Source organism: Neophocaena asiaeorientalis, unplaced genomic scaffold (assembly GCF_003031525.2).
Source record: "Neophocaena asiaeorientalis asiaeorientalis breed wild unplaced genomic scaffold, Neophocaena_asiaeorientalis_V1.1 scaffold212, whole genome shotgun sequence".
Lineage (NCBI taxonomy): Eukaryota > Metazoa > Chordata > Mammalia > Artiodactyla > Phocoenidae > Neophocaena > Neophocaena asiaeorientalis.
In genome coordinates, this window is record NW_020174046.1 from 6,045,864 (window position 1) to 6,071,746 (window position 25,883).

Consider the following 25,883-nt stretch of genomic DNA (forward strand, 5'->3'; position numbering starts at 1 on the left):
TGTATCACATTGATTGATTTGCGCATATTGAAGAATCCTTGCATCGCTGAGATAAATCCCACTTGATCATGGTGTATGATCCTTTTAATGTGTTGTCGGATTCTATCTGCTAGTATTTTGTTGAGGTTTTTTGCATCTGTATTCATCAGTGATATTGGTCTGTTATTTTCTTTTTTTGAAGTATCTTTGTCTGGTTTTGGTATCAGGGTGATGGTAGAATGAGTTCGGGAGTACTCCTTCCTCTGAAATTTTTTGGAAGAGTTTGAGAAGGATGGCTGTTAGTTCTTCTCTAAATGTTTGATGGAATTCACCTGTGAAGCCACCTGGTCCTGGACTTTTGTTGGTAGTAAAATTTTTAATCCCAGTTTCAATTTCATTACTTGTGATTGGTCTGTTCATACTTTCTATTTCTTCCTGGTTCATTCTTGGAAATTTATACTTTTCTAAGAAATTGTCCATTTCTTCCAGGTTGTCCATTTTATTGGCATAGAGTTGCCTGTAGTAGTCTCTTATGATGCTTTGTATTCCTGTGGTGTCCGCTGTGACTTCTCCTTTTTCACTTCTAATTTTATTGATTTGAGAGATTTTTTATTTGAGATTTTTCTTGTTTCTTGAGGTAGAACTGTATTGCTATAAACTTCCCTCTTAGACCTGCTTCTGCTGTATCCCATAGGTTTTGGATCATCATGTTTTCGTTGTCATTTGATTTCTTCAGTGATCTCTTGGTTATTTAGTAATGTATTGTTTAGCCTCCATGTGTTTGTGTTTTTTACGTTTTTCTTCCCTGTAACTGATTTCTAATCTCATAGTGTTGTGGTCGCAAAAGATGGTTGATAGGATTTCAATTTTATTAAATTTACCAAGGCTTGATTTGTGACCCAAGATGTAACCTGTCCTGGAGAATGTTCTGTGTGCCCTTGAGAAGAAAGTGTAACCTGTTGTTTTCGGATGGAATGTCCTGTAAGTATCAATTAAATCTATCTGGTTTATTGGGTCATTTAAAGCTTGAGTTTTATTAATTTTCTGCCTGGATGATCTGTCCATTGGTGTAAGTATGCTGTTAGAGTCCCCACTATTACTGTGTTACTGTCGTTTTCCTCTTTTACAGCTGTTAGCATTTGCATTATGTACTGAGGTGCTCCTATGTTGGGTGCATATGTATTTATAATTGTTATATCTTCTTCTTGGATTGATCCCTTGATCATTATGTAGTGTCCTTCCTTGTCTCTTGTAACATTCTTTATTTTAAAGTCTATTTTATCTGATATGAGCATTGCTCCTTCAGCTTTCTTTTGATTTCCATTTGCCTGGAATATCTTTTTCCATCCCCTTTCAGTCTGTATGTGTCCCTAGGTCTGAGGAGGGTCTCTTGTAGACAGCATATACATGGGTCTTGTTTTTGTATCCATTCAGCGAGCCTGTGTCTTTTGTTTAGAGCATTTAATCCACTCACATTTAAGGTAATTATTGATATGTATGTTCCTATGACCATTTTCTTAATTGCTTTGGGTTTGTTTTTGTAGTTCCTTTCCTTCTCTTGTGCTTCCTTCTCTTAAACTTCCCACTTAGAGAAGTTCCTGTAGCATTTGTTGTAGAGCTGGTTTCGTGGTGCTGAATTCTCTTAGCTTTTGCTCGTCTGTAAAGCTTTTGATTTCTCCATTGAATCTGAATGAGATCCTTGCTGGACAGAGTAATCTTGGTTGTGGGTTCTTCCCTTTCATCACTTTAAATGTATCGTGTCACTCCCTTCTGTCTTGTAGAGTTTCTGCTGAGAAATCAGCTGTTAACCTTATGGGATAACCTTATGGGAGTTCCCTTGTATGTTATTTGTTGTTTTTTTCCTTATTGCCTTTAATAATTTTTCTTTGTCTTTAATATTTGTCAGTTTGATTACTGTGTTTCTCAGCATGCTCCTCCTTGGGTTTATCCTACCTGGGACTCTCTGTGCTTCCTGGACTTGGGTGGCTATTTCCTTTACTATGTTAGGGAAGCTTTCAACTATAATCTCTTCAAATATTTTCTCAGGTCCTTCCTCTCTCCTCCTTCTGGGACCCCTATAATGCGAATGCTGGTGCATTTAATGTTGTCTCAGAGGTCTCTTAGGCTGTCTTCATTTCTTTTCATTCTTTTTTCTTTATTTTGTGCCGTGACAGTCAATTCCACCATTCTGTCTTCCAGGTCACTTATCTGTTCTTCTGACTCAGTTATTCTGCTACTGATTCCTTCTAGTGTAGTTTTCATTTCAGTTATTGTATTGTTCATCTCCATTTGTTTGTTCTTTAATTCTTCTGGGTCTTTGTTAAACATTTCTTGCATCTTTTCGATCTTTGCCTCCATTCTTTTTCCGAGGTGCTCGATCATCTTCACTATCATTATTCTGAATTCTTTTTCTGGAAGGTTTCCTATCTCCACTTCATTTAGTTGTTTTTCTGGGGTTTCATCTTTTCCTTCATCTGGTACATAGCCCTCTGCCTTTACATTTTGTCTACCTTTCTGTGAATGTGGTTTTCATTCCACAGGCGCAGGACTGTAGTTCTTCTTGATTCCGCTGTCTTCCCTCTGGTGGATAAGGCTATCTGAAATTTGTATATTTTAAAATATAAAACTTTAATTTCATGAATTTTTTTGTATTTGCACCCAATTTTAGATAGGCCTTTCTGGGGAAATAATTTTCTTCCCATGCCCCAGTGCTCCTTTAGCCTATAAAGTAGAAAACTTTCAGGAGGGAAAAACTTGGGATATTATTTCCAGTGTCTTTCTTCCCACAAAAAAGAAGTGATTTATCAGAGATCTGCATGCTAGATGCAATGGTGCATCTCCTCCCATTCCAGCTTTCTACATGTGCCACATCCCTCTTTGTCAGGGCCAGGGCTCCCTTTCAAAGACAGCTGTAAAGGTCTCCCTCTTTTTGTGTCTCCATTACTGGTAGCTATCCTGGGTACGTTGTGTTTGTTCTCTTGGGCAGGTGGGTACCAAGGTCTTGACTTGGGCAAAAAGTAGATGGAAGTCTGACTGTGGCTGCACATACACTGCATTAGCCTGTGTAAGCCTTATTAAAATTAAGAAAAAAAGGCAGATAAAACTGAAATTTTAGTTCTCACCTATATGAGAAGCAAGCCTTATATTTTGGAAAGACTTGCTTTAAGGGCTAAAACTCTAGAAAATTTTTAATGACCATATAATAAATTTCAAAACATAATAGTTTTCATAGAGAAGGATTATATTTCCATTTCTATCAATTTCTACCACAAGTAACTTGTGCATTCTATAAGCCACGCAATTTCAAAGTCGTAATCTTTAAAGTCAAACAGACTTGAGGTCAGATCCGGACTCTGGACAAGCTATTGCTGTGTGCTCTCGAGCTAACAAGTTACTGACCATTCCTGAATCAGTGAAATGTATAAACTGGTGATCAAATGATATCTCTTTCGTGGTTATTATAAAATTTAAATTAAATAACACATTTAAATGCCCACCATCTGCCTAACAAGCAGTAGGTGTTACACAGTGACAACCTTACATGCCAAAACGGTGGGTAATTTGGGAAATCACTTTTCTCTTTACAGGGGTACGATAAAGACCTCTTTATATCTGGCCTAAATGACATTCTATAAGCCGTAATAATCCCTGTAATGATAATATGAGGTACTTGATGGTTTTCCTTAGCTAGAATGTTATCTGACACATAGTATGTTTATTAAATATTTTTTTAATTAATTTTTATTTTTTGTATCTTAAGATACAGAGATTTAACTTTTTTAAAAGAAAAAAAAAAACAAAAGCTGGTGGATTTTTAAGACACAGACATTTCTTAACATTATTGAGGACACCATGACTCCCTATGGTTAGAGCACAGTGATCAAGATCATGGACTTTGTCACCAAACTGCTAGAGGTCAAATTCTAGCCCAGCTGCTTACTAGCTCTGTGATTCTGGGCCAGGTACTTAAGTTCTCTGTGCCTCAGTTCCCTTACCTGTAAATAAGAGTCTCTAATTCATAGGGTTGCTGTGAGGACTAAGTTAAAAATATGAAAAGTGTTTGGAATAGTAAGTGATAAAGATAAGATCAAATAAATGTTTGTTTTTATTATTACTGCTGTGATCAATTCATTTCAGAAAATAAATAAAATATAAACCACTAACTCTAAGTATTGATATTAGAAGACCTGGATATTAGACTTTATCTCCCAGTTAGCTGAATTCTTAGATAAATCACAAAACGTCTCTGAACTGAAGTTATTATAATTGTAAGATACAAGAGAAAATACTGACCTCAAAGTGTAATTGCAGAAATAGACAAATAACGTCAAAGACATGGTAAACTATAACATGCTCTACAGATGTTATTTAAATTACTATTACTAACAGCTTTTCCCCCCTTTTTCTAACTGGTCAATAAAACTTCTTTCAAGATCCAATTTAAATGTCCAACGCTGGGCAAAGCCTTCCCCTGGACCCTTGGCACTTGGTAGCTCTTCTTCCTCCAGCAGGGCTTTCGCCTTACTCCAGAGTTAACACCCACCACACAGTACAACAGGGGCTCGTGTGGTGGGTCTCTCCAATCAAGGGGAGAAATTATGAGTTATTTATCTCTATAACTGCCAATTATGGAATGAAATACTTCATGAATGAGTGCTATGTTCAAGAAAAATAAGGTTGATCTGAGTGAAAATTCTGCTTAAAATTAATGTACAAAGTTTACCCTTACAATTATCAGGACAATACCTGTAATGCAGCCTCTTCAAGAATTTCAAGGTCTTCTTCTAATTCATTACCTGTTGTGTAAATGAAAAGGTTTACTAAAATATATTCAACCTTAGTTTATCTTTCTAGTCTTCTGTATTCATGACATCTTTCCCACAAAGTTGATATTCCAAATTGAAGAGAACTATTATCATTCTGGATAAATCTCAGTGGTTTAAATTTTCAAATGCTATTTTCAGTGTGAATATAAGCTGTAATTCTCAAGACAATACTCAAAAAGCAACCATCAAGGGATTTTCAAAAGATATATACTATATTTATGTACACAAATGTGTATTTTTGACTTTAGCGTATTTACTTTTAGACCAAAAAAAAAAAACAAAAGAAAAATGAGGGAACTGAATTTTCAGAATCTGAGCCTTTCTAATTTGGTTATATTGTAGAAGAGCTTTACCTTTAGTAAACAACAGTTACTTAGAGGAAAATGTAAGATAGTGACTGTATTCTCTAGCCATTTTCTCCTTTACTGCTTTATGTAGAATATATTTTATTTATTGAATTTTCTTTGATAGTTTAATTAATTCATAAAATATTAATACTAAAGTAATACATATTCAAAGCGAAATATTCAAAGTATGCAGAAGTGTAGAATGAAAAATTCTGCTACCACTCCCTTCCAAAGATAAAGAGTGTCAACAGTTTCTCACGTATTGTTCTAGAAATTTTGTGTGCAAATAATGTGTATGTACATATGTGTCAACGTACACACATGTGTACGTTGTGGGTACATACACATATATTTATATACTTACAATATAATGTTCACAAAAATGGGACCCTCTGCTGCAGCTTGCTATTCTTAATTAATATAACTTGGACATCTTCCTTGGCCAGGACATAGAGGTCTACTTTTTTGTTGCTGCTTTTTAACAGGCTGCATACATTCCTACTGTATGGACTTACCATTGCTTATTGAACCAGTTCCCAAATGACAGGCATTTTGGTTGCTTCTAGGTTTTATAATCACAAATAGTGCTATATTAATCTATCTTACAACATACCTTTTTTGAGTATTTGTGCAAGTATGCATAAAAAATTGCTACATCAAAAGCTACATGCATGTAAAATTTGAATAGCTGTTGACACATCTCCTTCAAAGAGGCTATGCCATTTTCCCTCATATGAATAGAACACAGATGTCTCATTGTCTCATTTCCTCATCATGTGTCAACACGAAGCAGGAACAAGGGAACAGAGAAGGGTGGAAGGGAGCAGGAAGAGGAGAAGGATTAGATAGGGAAGAAAGGAGTAAAGAAAGAGAAGGGAAGAAAGAAAGAATAAAGTGGGAAGGGTAGCCCCAGAGGGAGGAGATACAGATGCACTTTTGGAGGTGAGAATTGGGGAAATACAATAATAATGCCTTTTATTCCCAACTACTGTAAAAATAAAATGTTTGACCATGGATAAACATCATAGAATTAGTAAATATTTTAAGCCTTATTTTCAACTTTACAATTCTGATAATAAATCAACTCATGTATCACACAATTCCGTATCCTAGAAATAGGTACTCTTTGGCCATTGCCTCATTTCTCTGTTGTGCATCACATGAAAACTCTTCTAAAGAGCCATCTACGTTCAACCTGACTCCCCCTCCTGACTTTCCATTCTCTCACCCCGCTCTAAAAGTCCTTATACTTCTCTCCTTTTACTGATATATATGTATTTCTTCTTGAGTATATAAATAGCCAACAAGTTTAACCCAATGACAAATTTTAATTGCTTTCTCAGTTTCATTAAAAAATCCCACCAATATCCACTCTCCTGAGGTTTTACATCTACCTCATTGGCTGCTGCTTCAGTCTTTTCTGCAGCCTCTTCCTCCTGTTCCATCGGTCTTTGAAATTTTGACAAGTTCCAGCTTTGACCCTTGGCTATTTTCTCTTTCTCATTTGCATTCTCTTCCTAGCTCATCTTTCATATGGTTCTTTCATACGGTCTTTAAATGCCAACTACGTCCAAATGACATTTCTATTGACTTGTCCCCTGAGCTCCAGACAATAAGCATCCAATCGCCTATTTGATATGTCCACTAGGATTTCTGAGAGATATCTCAAGCTTTTGGTTTAATACTCTATTTCCAGTGCTTAACCCAGGGCCTGGCATATAGCATGTATGTACATAAGAAAGTGCTTGTATGCATATATGTGTGTGAATAAAAAAACTAGAGAGATACTCTTCAGTCTCCATTTAAAAAACCCAAACAACCAGTATATTAAGCAGTTGCTCATGAATGTATGTGACTACTGAATTCATTTTGCTAATCTGTTTTCAGAATGTTCTGTGATGAACATATTCTATTCTTAAAATTTTTTTTAAATCATAAACAAACACCGAGTACTTGACCACACTTACCAATAGGAAGTGCTAGATCCTTTTTCATCAAAGCTGCTGCACAAACCCCACCAAGATTGGCTAGTTCTTTTTCCAACTGAATGACTCCCTGGAGAGTTGCAAAAACAAAATCAGATGCTTTTAAAAATGTTTGCAAGATGAAATTTTTGAAAGATGATGTGGATTATCAAAAAAAATGTGACTTGCATTCAAGTGTAATGTTTGAAACTAAAAGGAAGCATATGTTAGGAGCTAATGGTTAATTAAGAGTGTAAGAGATTTAATATTATGTCTCATGCTGGTTGTAAGTTTCAGACCTACAGGTTCATTGTCCAAAGAATTTTTCATTCATTACTTTGAAGGAACATGATCAGTCTTTCACCTTGACTTTTTTTTTATTGTATGATTTGAAACATTTAGAAGAGATACTAAGTTAGTCCCATGGTGAAATTAGGTTCTATAATTTACTTAGAAAGGTATAGCTACCAGAGCAGGTTTGGAACAGGCACAACTATACTAAGTCTTTAAAGGCTGGGTCATGTTGCACAGACTCCATTCTCTTCACATATTAAAAGTAGCAAAACCAGACCACTGCACAAAATTAAACTACAGAGTATTTTAAATTATACACTCTAGCTTAAAATAAATTTCAGACTTCTTGAATACAGAGAGCAAACACAATTTAAGTCAACAGCAGCCCTTAGAAACACAATCTTCCTTAACAGAATGAGAAGATAATTCATTCTCACCTCATCAGGTCCAGGGCTAAACTCATATCCAATTGCAAAACATTTGAAACCATAGAAAGAAGCTTTGTCATCTTTCACATAATCTGATGCAGTCTCCAGTGAAAAAAGGGCCTCATTTCCTAAGAAAAAAGCTAACATTGAGTTCAAAATCTGAAACAACTTTATCAAAATTTCCTTACTTTTATCTATCTCAAGATAGGTAGCAATACAAATCAGGTACTAAAAAAACCAAGTCCTTTTTGGGGTCCCTATATCTACTTGAACAAAGCTGTGCTTAAAAAACGACAGTATAAACAATAGAACCATGCCAGTTGTTTGTTTTCTTTATGATCTAATTCTCCTTAATCACATGTTCTAAGTTAAGTTACACACAAGTGATAATTGTCAATTATCCGTCAATTACTAAGGTGACCTAGGTTAGCCTCTTCTGTTTCAGAGTGAGCAGTCCTCTCTAGGCTAAAATCTGGCTTTGTCTGATTTCTCCACAAACAAACAAGGCAGGTCAGACTAGAAGAAAGAAGTTTCTAAATTCAAATTGGGTATTAGTTTGAGAGATCACAAGAGTAGTTATGGTTAATTGGTTAAAAAAAAACAACAGACTGTAATAGCAAAAGTGCCTCCACCCACCCGGCCACATACACCCTCAAGCTCGAAAACAATAACTTCACATAACTCAGTGTGGGTTCGGTGATTCACCAGTTCTCTTGAAAGGAAGAAGTCCTTGGTAACTTCTCAAATTTTAGCACTTACTAGGAAAATAAAATACCTGATCCACTTTTTCTATAGTTTGGCCCCAACTATACAGACAGCCACTCCTCAGTATTAACTCTCTGCTTTTGTCAAGCTAATCTCTTCTCACAAGATCGTCAAAACATTCTCTTTCCTAAAACTTGGTCATGTTATGCCCCATGCCCAGAGAGTCTTCTTTACTACCCAACTGTAATCCAGATACAGAGCAGGTCTTGAAGAAATTCTTCTAAAAATTAAATAAACATTTTCAATGATGTATCCTTACTAAACATAATTATCATAAATGCATAGAGTTTACCATATAAAACAAAAAAGAAAAAAAATAACTTACCTGGCAACACTAAAACCATGGTAGGCCACCCAGAGGATCCTGAAAATTTCTTTAATTCTATCCAGGAATTAAGATTTTCATGAACAGATGTCAATTTTGGTCCATATCCTGAATTCTGAACAGTTCTGACAGGAATCAACAAGCGGAGAACATCTTCTGACTGTGCAGTACCACACTGAGGGTCAAACTCGACTGTCATCCACCGTACACACTCTGGGAATGCCACCTGAGGTCAACAGGCAAAAAGTCACTTGGACAAGATGAATCAGATTTTAGCGTTTTGTCTAGTTTAGAAACAGGACATCATACTGTAAAGATGATGCCTTCAACATACTGTAAAATAAGTTTTAAGTAAGGAATTAAATGATCAGAAATCAAGGTATTAATGGTCAGTATCAATTGTCTCGACTCCTCACTTGAAAATTGCTTTCTATCTAATATTTGCATTAATGTTTTTAAGTACACACTGATATCATTAGAAAAACACTTACAAAGCTGCTTAATTTCCATAAACATTCAGCTATCTGACTTTCCTGTGGAAGAGTTTATATAATAAATTTTCTACTTCAGTCAGTATGCATTTAAGGAATGTAAGTCAGTAACTCACAATATAATTTGATAGGTAAAATATAAGGATTCATTGATGGGAATTAATAAATCATTAACATGTAAGGTTTTAGTCACTTTTAGGTTATCTACCATTCATAGTATCCATTACAAGTGTTTCTTTTCATTAACAAAAAAACTTTGTAACTTCATATATTATGAGAATAAATATAAATACACACACACTTATACACTTGATAAAAGCCTAGATTTTTATATTTTCCTAGCCTGAAATTTTACTGTATATATGAGATTATGATGGCACATAATTATATATATTTTTAAGGCCACTTTTAAGCTTCTGTCACCATTATGGTAGAAGGAATGCTGTAATGGTAGTCAAATTACAGTTAAGTAGGACCATGTCAAGTAGTAAACTATGAACTGGTTGTAGGACATGATATAAACCTTAAGAAATTTCCTAAATATTATATTAATCTAAAAAAAATTACCTCGGAAGATGGCAAATATTTTTAGTAGAGGATTTTTTACAATCTCTATTTAAATAAAAAGCTAAACTTTATTCATAATAACATAAACATAAATTAAAACTAAACTGAGACACCATTTTCCCACCATTCCTTCCATTATATTGGCAAAAGGCCCAAAATTTAACAACAAATTCTTTTGGGGAGGCTGAGAGAAAACAAGCATTCTCATACATTGTTGGTGGGACACAAAAAGACATAACTTCTGTGACTTCCCTCGTGGCGCAGTGTGTGGGACTCCACACTCCCAGTGCAGGGGGCCCAGGGTTCGATCCCTGGTCAGGGAGCTGGATCCAGCATGCATGCTGCAACTAGGAGTTTGCATGCCACAACTAAGGAGCCTGCCTGCTGCAACTAGGACCCCGAGCAACCAAATAAATAAACAAAATATTAAAAAAAAAAAGAGACATATGTAGGTCCCTTCTATGGAAGGGAACTGTCAACATCTAGCAAAGCTACATATGCATTCACCCTCTGAATCAGCAATCCCAGATCTATTGAGCACAAGGCTCCTCATTCTATATTTGTTTAACTCAGCCATCCCACTTCTAGGAGTTTACTTTGAAGAAATGCTTCTAACAATACGGAAACAAAAAAACAAACAAAAAACTCTAAACACAGGCACAAAGTTATTCATTGCAAAAAAATGAAAACACCCCAGATGCTCACACACATAAGATTGGCTGAATAAACTATGAGAGATCTTTACAGTGGAGAACTATGAGGCTGTAAAAAAGGAATGAGGATGGTCTCTGTAAATGGATATGGAGAGATTTCTATACACAGTGTTAAATTTAAAAAGCAAAGTACGAAGTAGTATACATGGTGTGTTACCTTTTAAAAATAAAGATGGAAAATAATACTACAACTAAATCAATCTATCTATCGTTCTGATTTTTTCCAAAAAAGAACGCAGGAAGGATACACCAGGATACTTACTGGAGTAAGTGAGAAGCAGAGAAGGAAAAAGACTTATAATTCTGTGTATGTTATTTTGTATAATTTTATTTCTGGAGGCATATTAATATTTCACGTATTTTTAAAGTAAAATTAAATCAACTAGGATAGGAATAAGACTCATAAAAATTAAGTACAAATAAAAAAATAAGCCTAACTTTACATTAAACTGATCATTTACCCACTTACACATATACATAAAATGAACTACCCCAAGCAACTTCTGAATGAAGTACTTTGATTATCCTAATGTCAGTGGGATTAACAAAAGACAAAATTTTTGCAAAGAAACTGTTAATTTTATATAGTATTCAATATTTTTATTATTCACAGTGGCATACGTAAATGAAAAGGGTATAAAGAAAAGACCTCAGTGGTGTTGACTAGAACTAAGAAGAGTGCTCAAAATCTGATGAAAACACAGAAAAAGGACACAGAATCCAGCTTGAACAGATTTTCCCAGGACAAATCAATTAAAATTTGAGCATCAAACTGAATGACAGCAAAGGATTATAACACTGAGCAAAAAAGAGAATCTTTGAGTCCATATTGATATAAACACATAAAATAAATAGATAAATAAATTTTTAAAGGGAAAGGGATGGGAAAATTCTCCTTTACAACAGAACACCAGCTGGGAGGAATAACAGAATTAGAAAGCCACCGTCTTTATAGTAATGAATGATTTGGGTAAGAATAACCAATGGATACTAAAATTTGTTGAAAGACCGTATTTTGGTTTTTTTTTTTTTTTTTTTCCGGTACACGGGCCTCTTACTGTTGTGGCCTCTCCCGTTGCTCCGGACGCGCAGGCTCAGCGGCCATGGCTCACGGGCCCAGCCACTCCGCGGCATGTGGGATCCTCCCGGACCAGGGCACGAACCCACGTCCCCTGCATCGGCAGGCGGACTCCCAACCACTGCGCCACCAGGGAAGCCCGAGACAGTATTTTTTACACAGTCTCTAACCCATAGATATCTACCCAGAGACACTTTCAAAGGGAAAAAAAGATTTTTTTTGGTGGAGCTATCAACTTAATCAAGTGACTAAGTACTTCCTGATGGGATGCACTGAGGAGAACAGGACATCGCTTACGTGGTGTTGCCACCCAAAACGCACAACGTGAATCTAATCATTAAAAAACAATCAATTACATCTAAATTAAAAGGATATTTTTACAAAACCACTGATTGTGTTCTTCAAAAATGCCAATGTCATAAAAGATGAAGGAAGACTGAGGAACTACTGTAGATTAAAAGAGATCAAAGAGGCCTAACAACTAAATGCAATATTTGAACCCGATAGGGTCCTGGTCGGGGTTTAAAAAGATTCTGTGAACACCATTGTTGGGAAAAAAGGCAAAATGTTTAGCTTACAACATGATATACTACTACTCTTTATTGTGGTAATAACCCTGTTCCAATGTTAAATTTCCTAAATTCGATTGGTACATTAGGGTTATACAGAAAACTTCACTGTTCTTAGGAACAAGGTGAGGGGTCATGATGTTTGCAACCTGCTCTTAAATGGTCTGACAATAATAAATATAGATAAATAAAACAATCATGGCAAAATGTTAACTAACGAAGCCAAGTGAAGGGCATATGGGGGTGTTCACTGCACAAATCTTATTACTTTTTTATACAGGTTTGAAATTCTTCAAAATAAAAAGTTGAAAAACATGAGGAATGAATACACACACACACACATCTGCATCTGTATTTGTGTGTCTATGCTTACAGTAAAAGAAATAATGGAAGGCTAAACTGTAAAATTATAATAATATGAAATGTTACCTGAGAAGAAGACATGACAGGAAGAAGGGAGCAGAATGAGGGGACAGAGATAAAAGCTAGATTTCTTTGAATACACTTTGTTTTACAGATTTGACTTAAAACTATGTAACTGAACTATTATCAAACAAAACTTAAAAAGCAATTCCTAAAAATCTAGAATAAAATAAAATAAATGATCCAATTAGCAGCATAATCACAGAGAGAGGGATTATTCCAATTTACTTTAAAACACAGTAGTTGACCATACCCACTTACTTTGAAAACATGGTCATTTCTCTGTACTTCCTAGTTGGGAATATGCCCAAAAGACAAAACACACACACACACACACACACACACACACACACACACACACACACACACACACACACACACAAAGAGTGAATGAATAATTAAGTGATTTTCTAATTCTAACATTCCCAGTGCCATCGAGAACAGGAACTTTTGGTTTATGAGAAAGGAGATTCAGATGTAACATCCTGTGGTCCTTATTTTGAATGAGTATCAACAGTACAAACTCATGAGGTATTTTATCTTTAAAAAAATATGTATACACATAGACATGTCTGTTCATAAATACACCCACATACATAAATATATATACAAATAATATATGCCTGTGTATATAAATACGTGTGTGTTTACGTGTGAGTGTATGTACTAGTTCTATACACTATAAATATCTAGAAACAGTGACAACCCAGGAGAAATGAGCATTCCCAGTGCCATATTTTGGCTTTTAAAGACTCATTACCATTTAAAGGAATCACAGCACTTTGAAAAAATGGTGGGTTTCAGATTTGAGGCGAGAAATGTGTAAGCTCTTATAACGTCTTATACCAGAGCCTGTTAACATCTTATAACATCTTACACCAGTGAGTGAGCATGTTATGAATGACTACAAGGGGTGTGTCTAAAGGACTCAGGAGTCAAGCTGAAGAGGATCCTATCAAAAAAACACATGATCCAGTTTCTTAAATAAAATTCAAGGAAACAAAAAAGAGAGAGATGGAGGGGGATCAACAGATTAAAAGAGACTTAAGAGACATAACCAATCACAATGTATGAATCTTATTTGGATTCTAATTCAAACAGCTTAAAATGTGCACATTTGATAACCTAAAGGAATTATTCGTTCTTTTAAGTGTGATAATAACATGGTTATTTTTTACAGGCCCTTACATTTTGAGATACATAATGAAAAATCCATGAATGTGAAAGGGACAAAGAGGGTGAGGAATAAATGAAAGAGGTCTGACCAAGAGTTGATAACAGCTGAATCTGGGATGATGGAGAAAAGGGGTAAACTGTACTAGGCTGACCTTTCATATGTTTACCATATTCTACAATAAAAAGCTGAATATTTTACAAGCACATAAAACTTAAACTTATAATTAATTTAAGTGGACAAATTTTCTTGCTCTCCCTTAATTTAAGTGATACAATTTAGAAAGCAAGGAATAGGATTTTGGATACTCTATAATAACAACATTATACTTATAAATATTTTATACGTACATTTTAACATTATGTATAGTATTTTAAATCCTACACTGGGTATGTAAATTTTTAGAGCTCAGTCTGTGGTACAAATAATATCAGTTCAAAAAAAGTGGTTTTTAAATTTTAATGCTGATATCCACTATTACAATATATAACTGGCAGTTGAGCATTACACATGCCCTGTACTTACAAAAAGGTATGAGAACAACTTTCCTAAGCCCTATAAAACTATACTCTTTAACAGTAAAGACTGTCTTAAACCCTGGTGTGTATTTGACAGTGTCTAACCACCTGCTGATTCTCTTTATTTACATATAGAAGTTATACTTGAACAGAGACCAAGTATCCTTTGAGATATCAGTATAGAACATCAAATCAAGTTTTAAGTTTAAACTGTCCCTAGGAACTGGTGCCCACCTTGTAGTGCATCACACATGCAGGCTTATAAGGGTGCTCGCTCTCTATGACAGCATAGTGATTAGAGGTTGTACAGGCAGAGAGGCCTTGTTCAGGCTGGTTTCCTGTGGTGCTATCTGTTGACTGATTAGGATTGAATGCAGGGGGTGCATACTTCTGATTCAGAATGGCAACTGAAGGAAGCAACTGTTGGACAAGGCCAAAGACTTCTACAGCCACCTAGTATAAAAAAAAAAAATGATTAAATGAGATAAGTGTGAAAGTTGCTTTAAAAAGATTAATTACTATAATTGTTGGTTATACTTATTAATCGGAATTTCTATTTAGAGTTTCTTCTAGCTAAGTTTTCATTCAAAGAGAAATCTGTTCTATGGAAAGAAAAAAAAAGACTTATCTTAAATTTATCTTAGATGTTACATATAGTCTAGTCCATATTTGTAAACCCTTCTGCCTTTTTGGGACCTGCAGTAAACTAGGTTTTACTCAAATTTAATTATGCCAAAGAATCAGTAGTTTATAATTTCTTCCATGTCTTGAATATTTCACAATTTTACAACACTCCTATCCTTTAACATTGTTATTTTTATTCAAAATGGAGATTTGGCATCGACATTATAACTTTTAAAGATCTCAGTGAATTTAAGCTTTCCTTACATATCATATTCTAAAATATATTTCCTATTCCCAAGTTCTTCAAATGTAAAGCCAATTAAGTAAGCATGGTAATCCAGTAAACAATACTAAGATCAGAGAATTAGTTATTTAACTAATAACTTCTACCATTTACATGTCTACCTGCTTGTTACCTGTAACCCAGATGCCTCAAATATTGAAGTATTTTTAAAGGAAAGATATAAAGTCTAAATAAAATTATAGTTACAAAAAAGATTCAAAGTTAGAGAATTAAATCACACACCTTGGGAATAGCAGCAGCTACTGGTCCTATGTAGGCTATAATAAGGGGAAGCAGCATGGAAAACAGACTGGAAGAGCTAAGCAGTTCTGGAATGTCATCAGCTAAAAAAGGCATTAAAACTATAGTTAGAAGGTAATTTCATTGTAATGTATATATGCTGTACTAAGCCTGTATTCTAGTCTCTTGAGTAAAATTATACTTGACATTGATTGAGTGCTTATAAAGGACCTGGCGCTACTCTGAGGGCTTTACATACATTATCTCAATTAATCCTTACAATAAGGTACTTTTATTATCGCCCCTTTTAGAAGTGGAAACCAAGGCACACGGTGTTTAAGTATATTATCCAAAATCATACACCTGTAAAATGACAGAGCCAGAATTAGAACTTAGGGTAACGGTCATGACTTCAAACCACTAATCTTGGTGCAACGCATAGCTATATTTCTGTCATTAGGCACACCACATAATCTTTGTGTGCAGGTTACTCATCCGTAAGACAGGATGACAATACCTCCCTCACTGGATATTGTGATGATCCAGTGAGTTAATACATGTAAAATGCTTAGAACAATGCCTGCACATATTAAGTACTCCAAAACTGTTTGCTGTTATTAGCTATATTGCCTTCTATTTTTTCCAAGGAAAAAGCACTTCGCTGATGAACATTTTAATTATTTCTCCATGAACATGGTGCTGGGAAGATAAGTTGAATCTACGTTATGAAGACCTTTATATTGAAGGCCAATTACTTCCAAATACTTGTTTCTAGATCTGCTGTTGCATCAGAGTAGGCTGGGCAATAGTTTCTTAGTTCAGCCTAAACCCCTAGTTTGGATGGACCAAATATTCTTTATTTTCAGCAAGCTTCTCAGGTGATTCTGATGTGCAACTACATTTAGGAACAAATGTTATAGCTAACAGTAATGTTTTTGTAAATGTAACTCTGCTGCCAGTGTGGAAGATGACTAGATAACTAGATGGGGAGTGGGGGAAAGGTGGCAGGGAGATTATTAGGATGTTATCAACCCATGAAAAAGAGGACATGTGCTTGAACCATGGCAACTTGAACTGTGGGAGAACAGATAGAGAGGAGAATACAAACTGGAGAACTTCCAGTGGAAGAATTTACAGAACTCAAATGAGACAAGTGAATCTGGGGAGATGTTTGGGATTACCCAGACCTTTGGATGAATGGTGATACTATTGCTAGAAATAGAACACAGAGAAAGAAAAACAGGTCTAAAGGAGAAAACGAAATGTTTTTTTGACTACTGAAAGAAGCAAAGACTCAGTTTAACCAAGAGATTTTCTCTTAATGGGCTAACTAAGAAAACTACAGTGTAAAATCATTACTTCTGAACATTCTAAAAAATTCTGCATTGGTGTATGGAGTATGGCTGATCCCAAATTAATGTACGTATATGTGTAGATCTATAATGAATAAAACCTTCTGGGATTCTACAAGATGGTTCTTCTTCAGTAGCTCTCTGCATAAGCTGGGGAATAAAGAATCTAAAATATGACTATTAAGGAAGTAAAAGAGAAGTCTTACCATCCACGGCAAGAGCTCTGTGCAAGAGGTCTTTTGCAGCTCGAACAACAGTGCTTACCACAGAGAGAGCTCTGCTACAATTTTTATCTTCTTCATTGGCTTTACTCAGAAGTTGAGATTGTAAATCTCCATCGAATTCACTCCTATAACATAAGTAACACATGAGATCATTTTCCATGGTGGGTAAAACACGATCTAACTCTAGGAATCATATCTGGATCACAGCTCATTTAAGTTAAAAAAGTTCCAGTTAAAAAAAGTAAATATAGAGCTATATAGTTTTAAGGAGTAATAGGGCTTCAAAGAAAAATAAAGCCAGATAAGGGCACAAAGTTATTTTAAATAAGATCATGATGGAACTGCTATTTAAACAAAGGCCTGAATTGTGTTAAAAAAGATCTGAGCTGAGAGAAGAGTATTCAGGCAAAAAGAACAGTAAGATAAAAGTTCAGACAGGAACAAGATGGGTGAGTTCAAGGAATAGAATGAAGACAGAATGTCTTCATTCTATTCCTTGAACTCACCCCTCTTGTGAGTTCCTTGAACTGGAATGAAAGGAGAAAGAGTGTGTGCGACTAGAATGAAAGGGGAGAGAGTGAAGGGTGACAGGTGGGCAAGGTAAATAGGAGTCAGATCACATGAGGTTTAAACACCACAGTAAAGACTTTACATTTTATCCTGGAACAGGAAGGGGAAGCTATGAGGGGAATGTGAGCAAGGGCAGAACTTGATATGATTTACATTTCTCTAAGGTCACTCTGGCTGTGCGGTGGAGGACAGACTGTAAGAGAGCAGCAGTGAAAGGAGGGAGACTTGTTTGGAAGCTATTTCCTCTAAGATCCAGTTCTCCAGGTAGCTACCCAGGTTGGCGTGATGGTTTGGGCTAGACTGTTAATTATGGGAGCGGTAGAAAAGGTCAGATGTAGGACATTTAAAAAGTACGGCTGCCAAGACTTACTGACGTAAAGTGTGAGGGAAAGAGGGATGTCCAGAATGCCCCCAAGGTGTTTGCTGTACCTGTACCTGTGGGTGGGGAGGAGGACTGTGGACGAGTACCACTAAGACGTCTATTAGCCAACCATAAAGAGGACGTGTGTGTGGTACAGTGGTTAAAGGTAGGTCATCTGGAGTCCAATTTCCTGCCAGGACCATAATTTACCATAATTTACTATGAGTGAGACTTCAGGCAGGTTGTGGAGCCGCTCCAGGCCTCAGGTTCCCTCATCTGTAAAGGAGGGATAGGAAACTGCCCACCTCACAGGGGTTCCTGTGAGGACTGACTGAGCTAAGACAAGGAATGCCCTCAGAGCACTGCGTGGTATAAAGGAAGTGCTCAGTACATAGGAACTCTCATCACCATCTCCATTACTATCACTCAGATGAAGATATCAGAGGGACCTGGATATTCATTCCAGGGCTCAGAGGAGATGGAAGCTAGAGATATAAACTTGGGAGCCATCAGAGTAGCATGGTTTTAATGGTCAAGTGATTTTAATCTTTTAAAATTTAATTAATTAAAATTTAAAGCTGGGCTTCCCTGGTGGCGCAGTGGTTGAGAGTCCGCCTGCCGATGCAGGGGACACGGGTTCGTGCCCCGGTCTGGGAAGATCCCACATGCCGCGGAGCGGCTGGGCCCGTGAGCCACGACCACTGAGCCCGCGCGTCCGGAGCCTGTGCTCCGCAATGGGAGCGGCCACAACAGTGAGAGGCCCGCGTACCGCAAAAAAAAAAAAAAAAAAAAGATATTTAAACCTTGGTGGAAAATATCAAAAACACTGTATTTTGTGTAAGATATAAAGTCTGGACAGCAGATGCTTTTAAGGGGCTCTCTAGCTTTTCGAAACATATAACTCTTCTTTTGTGTCTGATATGGCTTCCAATCTACTTTTTGAGAAAGCAAATAATGTACTGTTTACTGTGGGGCTGTGTAACAGAAAAGGTTTTTCATTAGGGTAAAAAGATTAGAAAGCTTTTGTATCTCAGCAGCAACATGCCACTATGTAGCTATTTAATGCCTACTATTTCTATTCTATTTTACATGGAGAAAGAAAGCAGATCATCTACATCTAGGGAAAAACATTTTGTGCCTAGGCAGTGTCCTCTTGACTGTTTATGAAGGAAAGGGAGGAAGCAGTAAGCCTCTGAAAGTGATATGCAACTTCAGTGATTTGATGTCAAGTCAGGTTGAGGACCAATGTGGTGAATGGTACTCACTACTACCTACGATTCCAGCTAAGTTGCTAAAAGAAAAATTCAGACCTCAGTGAGAAATGTATATTTAAAAGCGTTTTTTTTAACTCAAAATTGTTGTAATTCTTTGTTTTCCACTGTTTACCTAAGGAATGGCTTTAGTTAAAAATATTAGAAACACATCATTATATATTCTAGGGATCCAAGGACTAGATTCACAGACACCAAAATATTTTGCAGACTGGATAACCGGTTCAAGGTAACAACAATACTTTGGTAGAGATGATTTGATCATTAACTTTTGGTGTTTAAAAAAAATGAATAAATTCCATTAAAATTAGAAAATGCAGACCACAAAACTATAAGAGTGACAACAAACACATATGCCCAAGCACATATGCCCAGTATATAAACATTTCAACGATATTAAAGAAATGACAAAGAACATTTTAAAGTAAACATTGAATTTACATATGAAAATGAGATCTTTTTATACAAATTAGCAAGTGCAGTGAAGATACGCTGTATAATACAGTTATCACTGCCCGTTTAGCGTTTTGTACCTTGGTAGTAAATTACACATGTTCTACCACTGCAGAATAGCTCCCTGATCTCTATACACACACCTACCTGTAGTAGAGGATCTGTGGAATCTGTCCTCTGGTTTGATTTGTGCCATTACTACTCAAGCTGCACGTGCTGAATGTAAACGTCACGCCATCAGGGCACTGAACCGTGGTCATTCCTCCATCTCCGTTTGCTGTGCGGCTTCCATAGTTCCTCAAGCGCACAGCATATTTAACATTTTCCTTCATGATAAAGATGTAAGGCATGTTTATATTTATTCATACTATACAGAGGATATATAAAACGAGCTCTAGCAGCAAACTGGGCAAATACAGTTGAGCCTTGAGCATCAGAGGTTTCAACTGCCTGGGTTTACTTACACAGGATTTTTTCCAACAGTAGATATTACGGTACTACCCGACCCGAGGTTGGATGAATCCACACATGTGGAACCAGTATAGGGAGGTATAAAAAGGGCTGACTATAAGGTATACTTGGATTTTCCACTGTGAGGAGGGTCAGCACCCCTAACCCCCACGTTGTTCCGGGGTCAACTGTATAATGAATCTATTATATTTATAGACAATTTGGTTAAATGAGTTTTTTTAACGAATCAAACAGGGTGATAACTAACACTTATTGATGTTTATTATTTAACAGAAACTGTCCTGAGTACTTTCTGTAATTTACTTTAATTAAATTAATACTTAAAATGACCTCATAAGGTAAGTGCCATTATTATCCCTATTTTACAGATGAGGACTCTGCAGCACAGAGAAGTTAAGTAACTTGCCCAAAGTCACACAGCTAGTAAGTGATGAAACTAGGATTTTTTTTTTTTTTTTTTTGTGGTACGCGGGCCTTTCACCGCTGTGGCCTCTCCCATTGCAGAGCACAGGCTCCGGATGCGCAGGCTCAGCGGCCATGGCTCACGGGCCCAGCCGCTCCGCGGCATGTGGGATCTTCCCAGACCGGGGCACGAACCCGTGTCCCCTGCATCGGCAGGCGGACTCTCAACCACTGCGCCACCAGGGAAGCCCGAAACTAGGATTTAAATACAGGCAGTGGGGCTCTAGTTCTTGCCTCTAGTTCTTAATCATACTGTAAAAAATATTACCCATAATAAAAGATTTTAAATACATGAATTAATATTTTCCTTTGATGAGTTTAACTTTTGAAACAGTTTTAAATATGGGAAATAATAATGGTGAATCCATTATATTTTTATTTTAAGAGAGACATTCAGAGACAGAAGTAGACAGGCAGACAGACATGGAAAAAAAATACCTGTAAGAAAAAGTTCTCCAAAACAAGATTCACTGTATATAGAAAACGTGAGACATAGATACTGGCGCCTAATGATCCGTGACATAAACTTCATAATGATGGGTTTCTTTTTGTTTGTTTTTTGGTATCATTTATGCTTTTGATGAAGTAACTGATGAACTTACCTCATCCAAAGTTCTGCTGTATAATAAAAATTATTATAGTTGGATTCAGAATTACTCTATTAATTATTACTTTAATGTTAAGTAAAATTTGTTTTGCTAAATAGTTATTTTCTGCGAGACAGTCAAGTTATATAAAATAATAATAACTTTAATAGTTATTTAATACGATCTGTTAAGACCACTGGCTCTTTACATGAGTTTTGGCACAACAGGAGAAGAAAAACAGGAACTAATATTTATTGAGTTTCTAATATATTGTGCTAGACATTGAGGCAAGTATCTTATTCCATTCCTTAGTTTAATCTGAACAACACTACAATGGAGGTATTATCCTTCCCAAATCAGCCTCAGTACAAATCAGCCTCAGAGTGGGCAAATGATGACATATCCAATGTCTTAGAGCTAATATTTGGAAGAGCAGGTATCTGAAGCTAGGTCTGTTTGACTCCAGAACCTATGGATACTTTCCACTATACCAGACTTGAAGAGATCTTTTGCAAAGATAGAATATAATACAGTACAGTATCAGGAATACAGTTGGTACTCTAGAAACATTTAAAGGACCACATATAGGAATACTTTTCACTATTTTTAAGTAAACTCATAATAATACATCCTAGTTACAAAAGAAAGATACTGTTAAAATTACCTTTAAAGGAACAACTTTGTCAAGTCTGATTTCAGCTATATCACTGGGTGAATCATCTGTTGTATAAGTTCCTTTGACTAATTCTAGAGATGTCCATCTGTGAGAATGAGTGGAATCCCCTGCATGTTCACTCTAATTAAAACAAAACAAAACCCACATGCTCTTAATTTCATTAAATGAACAATTTTGACTTATCAATGATTGTTTTTAAGAGTTTATTTCCTTGCATATAAAATTATCCATTAGCATGTATCCATACGTACTAAAGAAAACATTTTTGGTCCTCTAGAACTATTCATTTTTATCTGATTTCCTGAGACATCTACAAATTATATCATATAAATAGGCTTTTTCATCTGTCTTAAAATGATTCCCCCTTCTTCATAAGGATGCTATATCTAATTATAGAGCCTAGTGAAGTAAGGAAATAATTCAAATTAATTGCTCAAAAGAAGCAAAATACAGATACAATGTTATTTACCAGCAAATGATTTATATGCTACCTGTCTGTCTCATTTTAATAAAACTTTGTAAAACTCAGGTACTTAAAAAAAATTTATAGTGGATACAGCAAGATACTGCTAATTCAGTCAGCACTGCTATCTTTACCAAGAATCATCCACTGGCACTCTGACAAAATTGCTTAATCACTGATACGGGTAATAATACCAGTCTGAATATTGTTCTTGTTTTCTGAAATACTACAATAGCAAAAAAAATTACTCAAGATTTATAGTCAGAGGCTTAGCTATATAATTTCTAGGTTTTTCATTTAAAATCCTCCCAGGAAGTGCAAAAAACATGAGGCAAGAGAGATCCAAAATGGCACATGAGCAATCATGTAGAATCGCTCCCTTTCAATTTCTCTAACGTTGTCCATCTATGACTAATCTGCTAAGCCCTCAAGGATGTGGACCACTGTACTGTACTGTACACTATAATGATGATATGTCCTGACACACAACCCACACAGCAAGAGGAACACTGTAAGAGTGGTACTCACATCATCAACCAACACCTCTAATTCATATTCATGAATTCCACCTCCTCCATAGACAGAAAAACCAACCACAACTATTCCAGGTTTGTCTACTGAAAAACAGATTGCATCTGGGGACCCATTCCCAGTGTTCCAACTTCTCCCCTGACTTGTCTTTGTGAATCGGTTAGCACTGGCTTTAACGGAGTGGAGAGAATTAAGCCCATCAACCTGTGAACAACGAAAGCAACTACATCAGTAGTCTGGACCTGAGCGTTACTAATATACCTTTAACAAAACTATCCAAAGGTTTCTAGGAAGTTCAGTGAAATAACCTACCTTTAACAAGAGGGTTTAAACCTTCCTAAAGGTACATTCCAATAAGAGATTAACGAAGAATAAAATCAGATTTTATTACTCTACATTCACAAATCAGTATCATGTGACAGTATATTTTTTTAGTCATATTAAACTATACTTTTCACTTAATTTATGTCAGAACTATAAACTTGTAAGTTATCACAGTCATAACATATGCATGAATTATCATTCACTTTGCAAAGAGATACCAAAAATTTCATCAATATTTTACAGACCAATAGTTTTCAAACTATGCTACACATAGAACACTAGGAATCCTGGACAGATGGATATTCAAGGCAGGCAGACTCAAGGTCCCCCTCTTCAGTCAGACCACCCTTCCTCTTATTTGTGAGTTTTCAAGCTAAGACGTCATTGCAGAAAATGTTCTGTGCCTTAAGTCTGAATATCGCTAATGTATACTATAACTTGGCAGTCAATATGTGAAAATACACACACACACACACACACACACACACACACACACACACACACTTGTACAACATCATTAATTACAGACTTTGATTAGAGAGGATCAGAGCACTTATTTTGGTTTGAAACTATCTTTTTAATTATAGAGCCTGCTTCTTATCTAAGTTGGCTGCAGAAGTCTGAAAGACCTACAAGGGTTAAAAATTGAAGCTTATGATTCTAGCAAGAATGACAAACTCCTCTGAGGAAAAAAAAATGTGGATATCTAAGACAGGACCTTTAGAAACTCCCAAGGTTGTATATTAGGCACTTGCAATTTTGGGCATTCCTTTTCATTAGAAAAGTAAGTTCACAGGGTATTACTACACAGCAAATTTCTGACGGGGACTGAGGCCTTATAAACTTTCTCCTCCACGGCCTAGTACAAGAGGGAACCATATTATAGACTGAATGAATAAGTGAAAAAGAAAATTAAAATGTTCTGACCAGGGCTTCACCTCCTAGGCCAGGGTGAGATACTAAAACCTGTTCAGGTATGTGTAATCATTTAGGAATCCTAAAGGCTAAACTCTCACTATGAATCAGTAATGAGTGTAGACTGAATGGATTAATTGAGAATAGATTCTGAAATAAATCTGTTTAAGTAAGTAAAAGCAAAGACTAGGAATTATAGAAGTAAAATAGACGTTCCTTTGCAAGAAACGAGAGACCTGGGGTCAATCAGTACATCCTGGTTATTAAACATTCATTTGAATGATATAAGATATTTCACATTATGACATGATTTTCAAAACCAATCTACCACCTACTTTTTCAGGAAAAAAATAGAAACATTCACCAAATTCAGTCAAAACATTTAGATAAATTATAAAACAGAGTGAGCAGGGCAGTGAACTGGTGAAAAATAATTACTTTACAAAAATGTAAAGGCACTTTAAAATGTTTCAAAGTGGTTTCCTCAAACATATTAATATTTGATCCTTTTAAAACTCTGTAATAACGGCTGTACAACAATGTGGATGTACTTGATGCCACTGAACTATACACATAAACATGATTAGAATGATAAATTTTTTGTTACCTAATTTACTACAATTAAAGAAAAACCTTTGTGATATAAGTGAGATAAAAATTATTATTCCCATTTTACATATGTGTTTGTCTAGGGTCAATCAAGTTGGCAGAGCTAAGGTTTGAACCTCTTTACCTTTTCCATACCGCATATTCATTAGTAGTCCTACTTCTACTTCTCATTACCCAGCAGTGAAAACTAGTTTTGCTTTTATTGGGGCATGGTGGTGGGTTGTGCAATGGGGCAGTTGAGGGGAAAGTGTATGCTTTGTATTACTGCAACATCCTGGGTAAACTGGTGAGAGAGAGGAAGCAAAGAAGAGCAGAGAAGAGTATAAGGAAGGGAGAGAAAAAAAACAAAACCCCCAAAACAGCCTAGCTTCAATGTTTTTTCTTAAAAAAAATTAGTTTCTACAAAGCCAAAATATATGAAAAAAGAAACAATGTGGAGAGTTTAAACATGTGCTCATTATCCAATATCAAAATATAACATTACTTCAGATCCCAGGGCTGATGCTGTCAGTTCGCTGACAATACTGGCCAGTAATCCACAAGTGTTGGAGACCAGGTGGGAGGAGAAGAGCTCGTTTTCTCTCCTCAGGCTGTTCCTGACTGGGAGCACGACAATGACCAGCATTTTCTCCAGAACTTCACGGAAGCTTGTCATCCCTGAGATATTCTCTTCATTCTATGATACATGAAAATAAAACATTCTAAGATATTGCTTTATTTTCCTTCACATGAGTACTCAATTGCAAAATCTTGTCTTTCTAGATGACACCTTTAAAATTCAGACTTGAGTCTATGTCTATGTATCTATCCAGTTGTATGTGGAGTCACTATATCTACTTTTCCCATAGAAGTTCTTTGTTAAGTTATCAGTCCCTGGGCATCATAAAAGTACCACACATTTACAAGGTATCTGTGTTTTTATTAACCTAGGGTCATTTTCACCTACCTTCTTATTTAACTTTTCAGTAAGAATCATGTATGACAGAAAAAAACTCCTTCTATTTAA

The 25,883-nt window shown here is 36.0% G+C and overlaps 1 protein-coding gene across 8 annotated transcripts in view; it reads right to left on the bottom strand.

Moving 5' to 3' along the window:
* Nucleotides 1-25,883, bottom strand: part of MYCBP2 (MYC binding protein 2) — a 271,756-nt gene that overhangs the window by 101,953 nt on the left and 143,920 nt on the right. For 7 of the 8 annotated variants that reach the window (XM_024753921.1, XM_024753924.1, XM_024753920.1 and 4 more), the window contains 11 exons: nucleotides 25,362-25,553; nucleotides 23,027-23,233; nucleotides 22,024-22,155; nucleotides 19,987-20,165; nucleotides 17,167-17,309; nucleotides 15,612-15,712; nucleotides 14,696-14,914; nucleotides 8,929-9,154; nucleotides 7,848-7,966; nucleotides 7,120-7,207; nucleotides 4,726-4,775 (listed from right to left, as the gene is read on the bottom strand). In XM_024753921.1, coding sequence (XP_024609689.1) covers nucleotides 4,726-4,775; nucleotides 7,120-7,207; nucleotides 7,848-7,966; nucleotides 8,929-9,154; nucleotides 14,696-14,914; nucleotides 15,612-15,712; nucleotides 17,167-17,309; nucleotides 19,987-20,165; nucleotides 22,024-22,155; nucleotides 23,027-23,233; nucleotides 25,362-25,553 — 1,656 coding nt within the window. The remainder of the gene's footprint in view (nucleotides 1-4,725; nucleotides 4,776-7,119; nucleotides 7,208-7,847; nucleotides 7,967-8,928; nucleotides 9,155-14,695; nucleotides 14,915-15,611; nucleotides 15,713-17,166; nucleotides 17,310-19,986; nucleotides 20,166-22,023; nucleotides 22,156-23,026; nucleotides 23,234-25,361; nucleotides 25,554-25,883) is intronic. The other variant, XM_024753923.1, reaches the window with a different exon arrangement.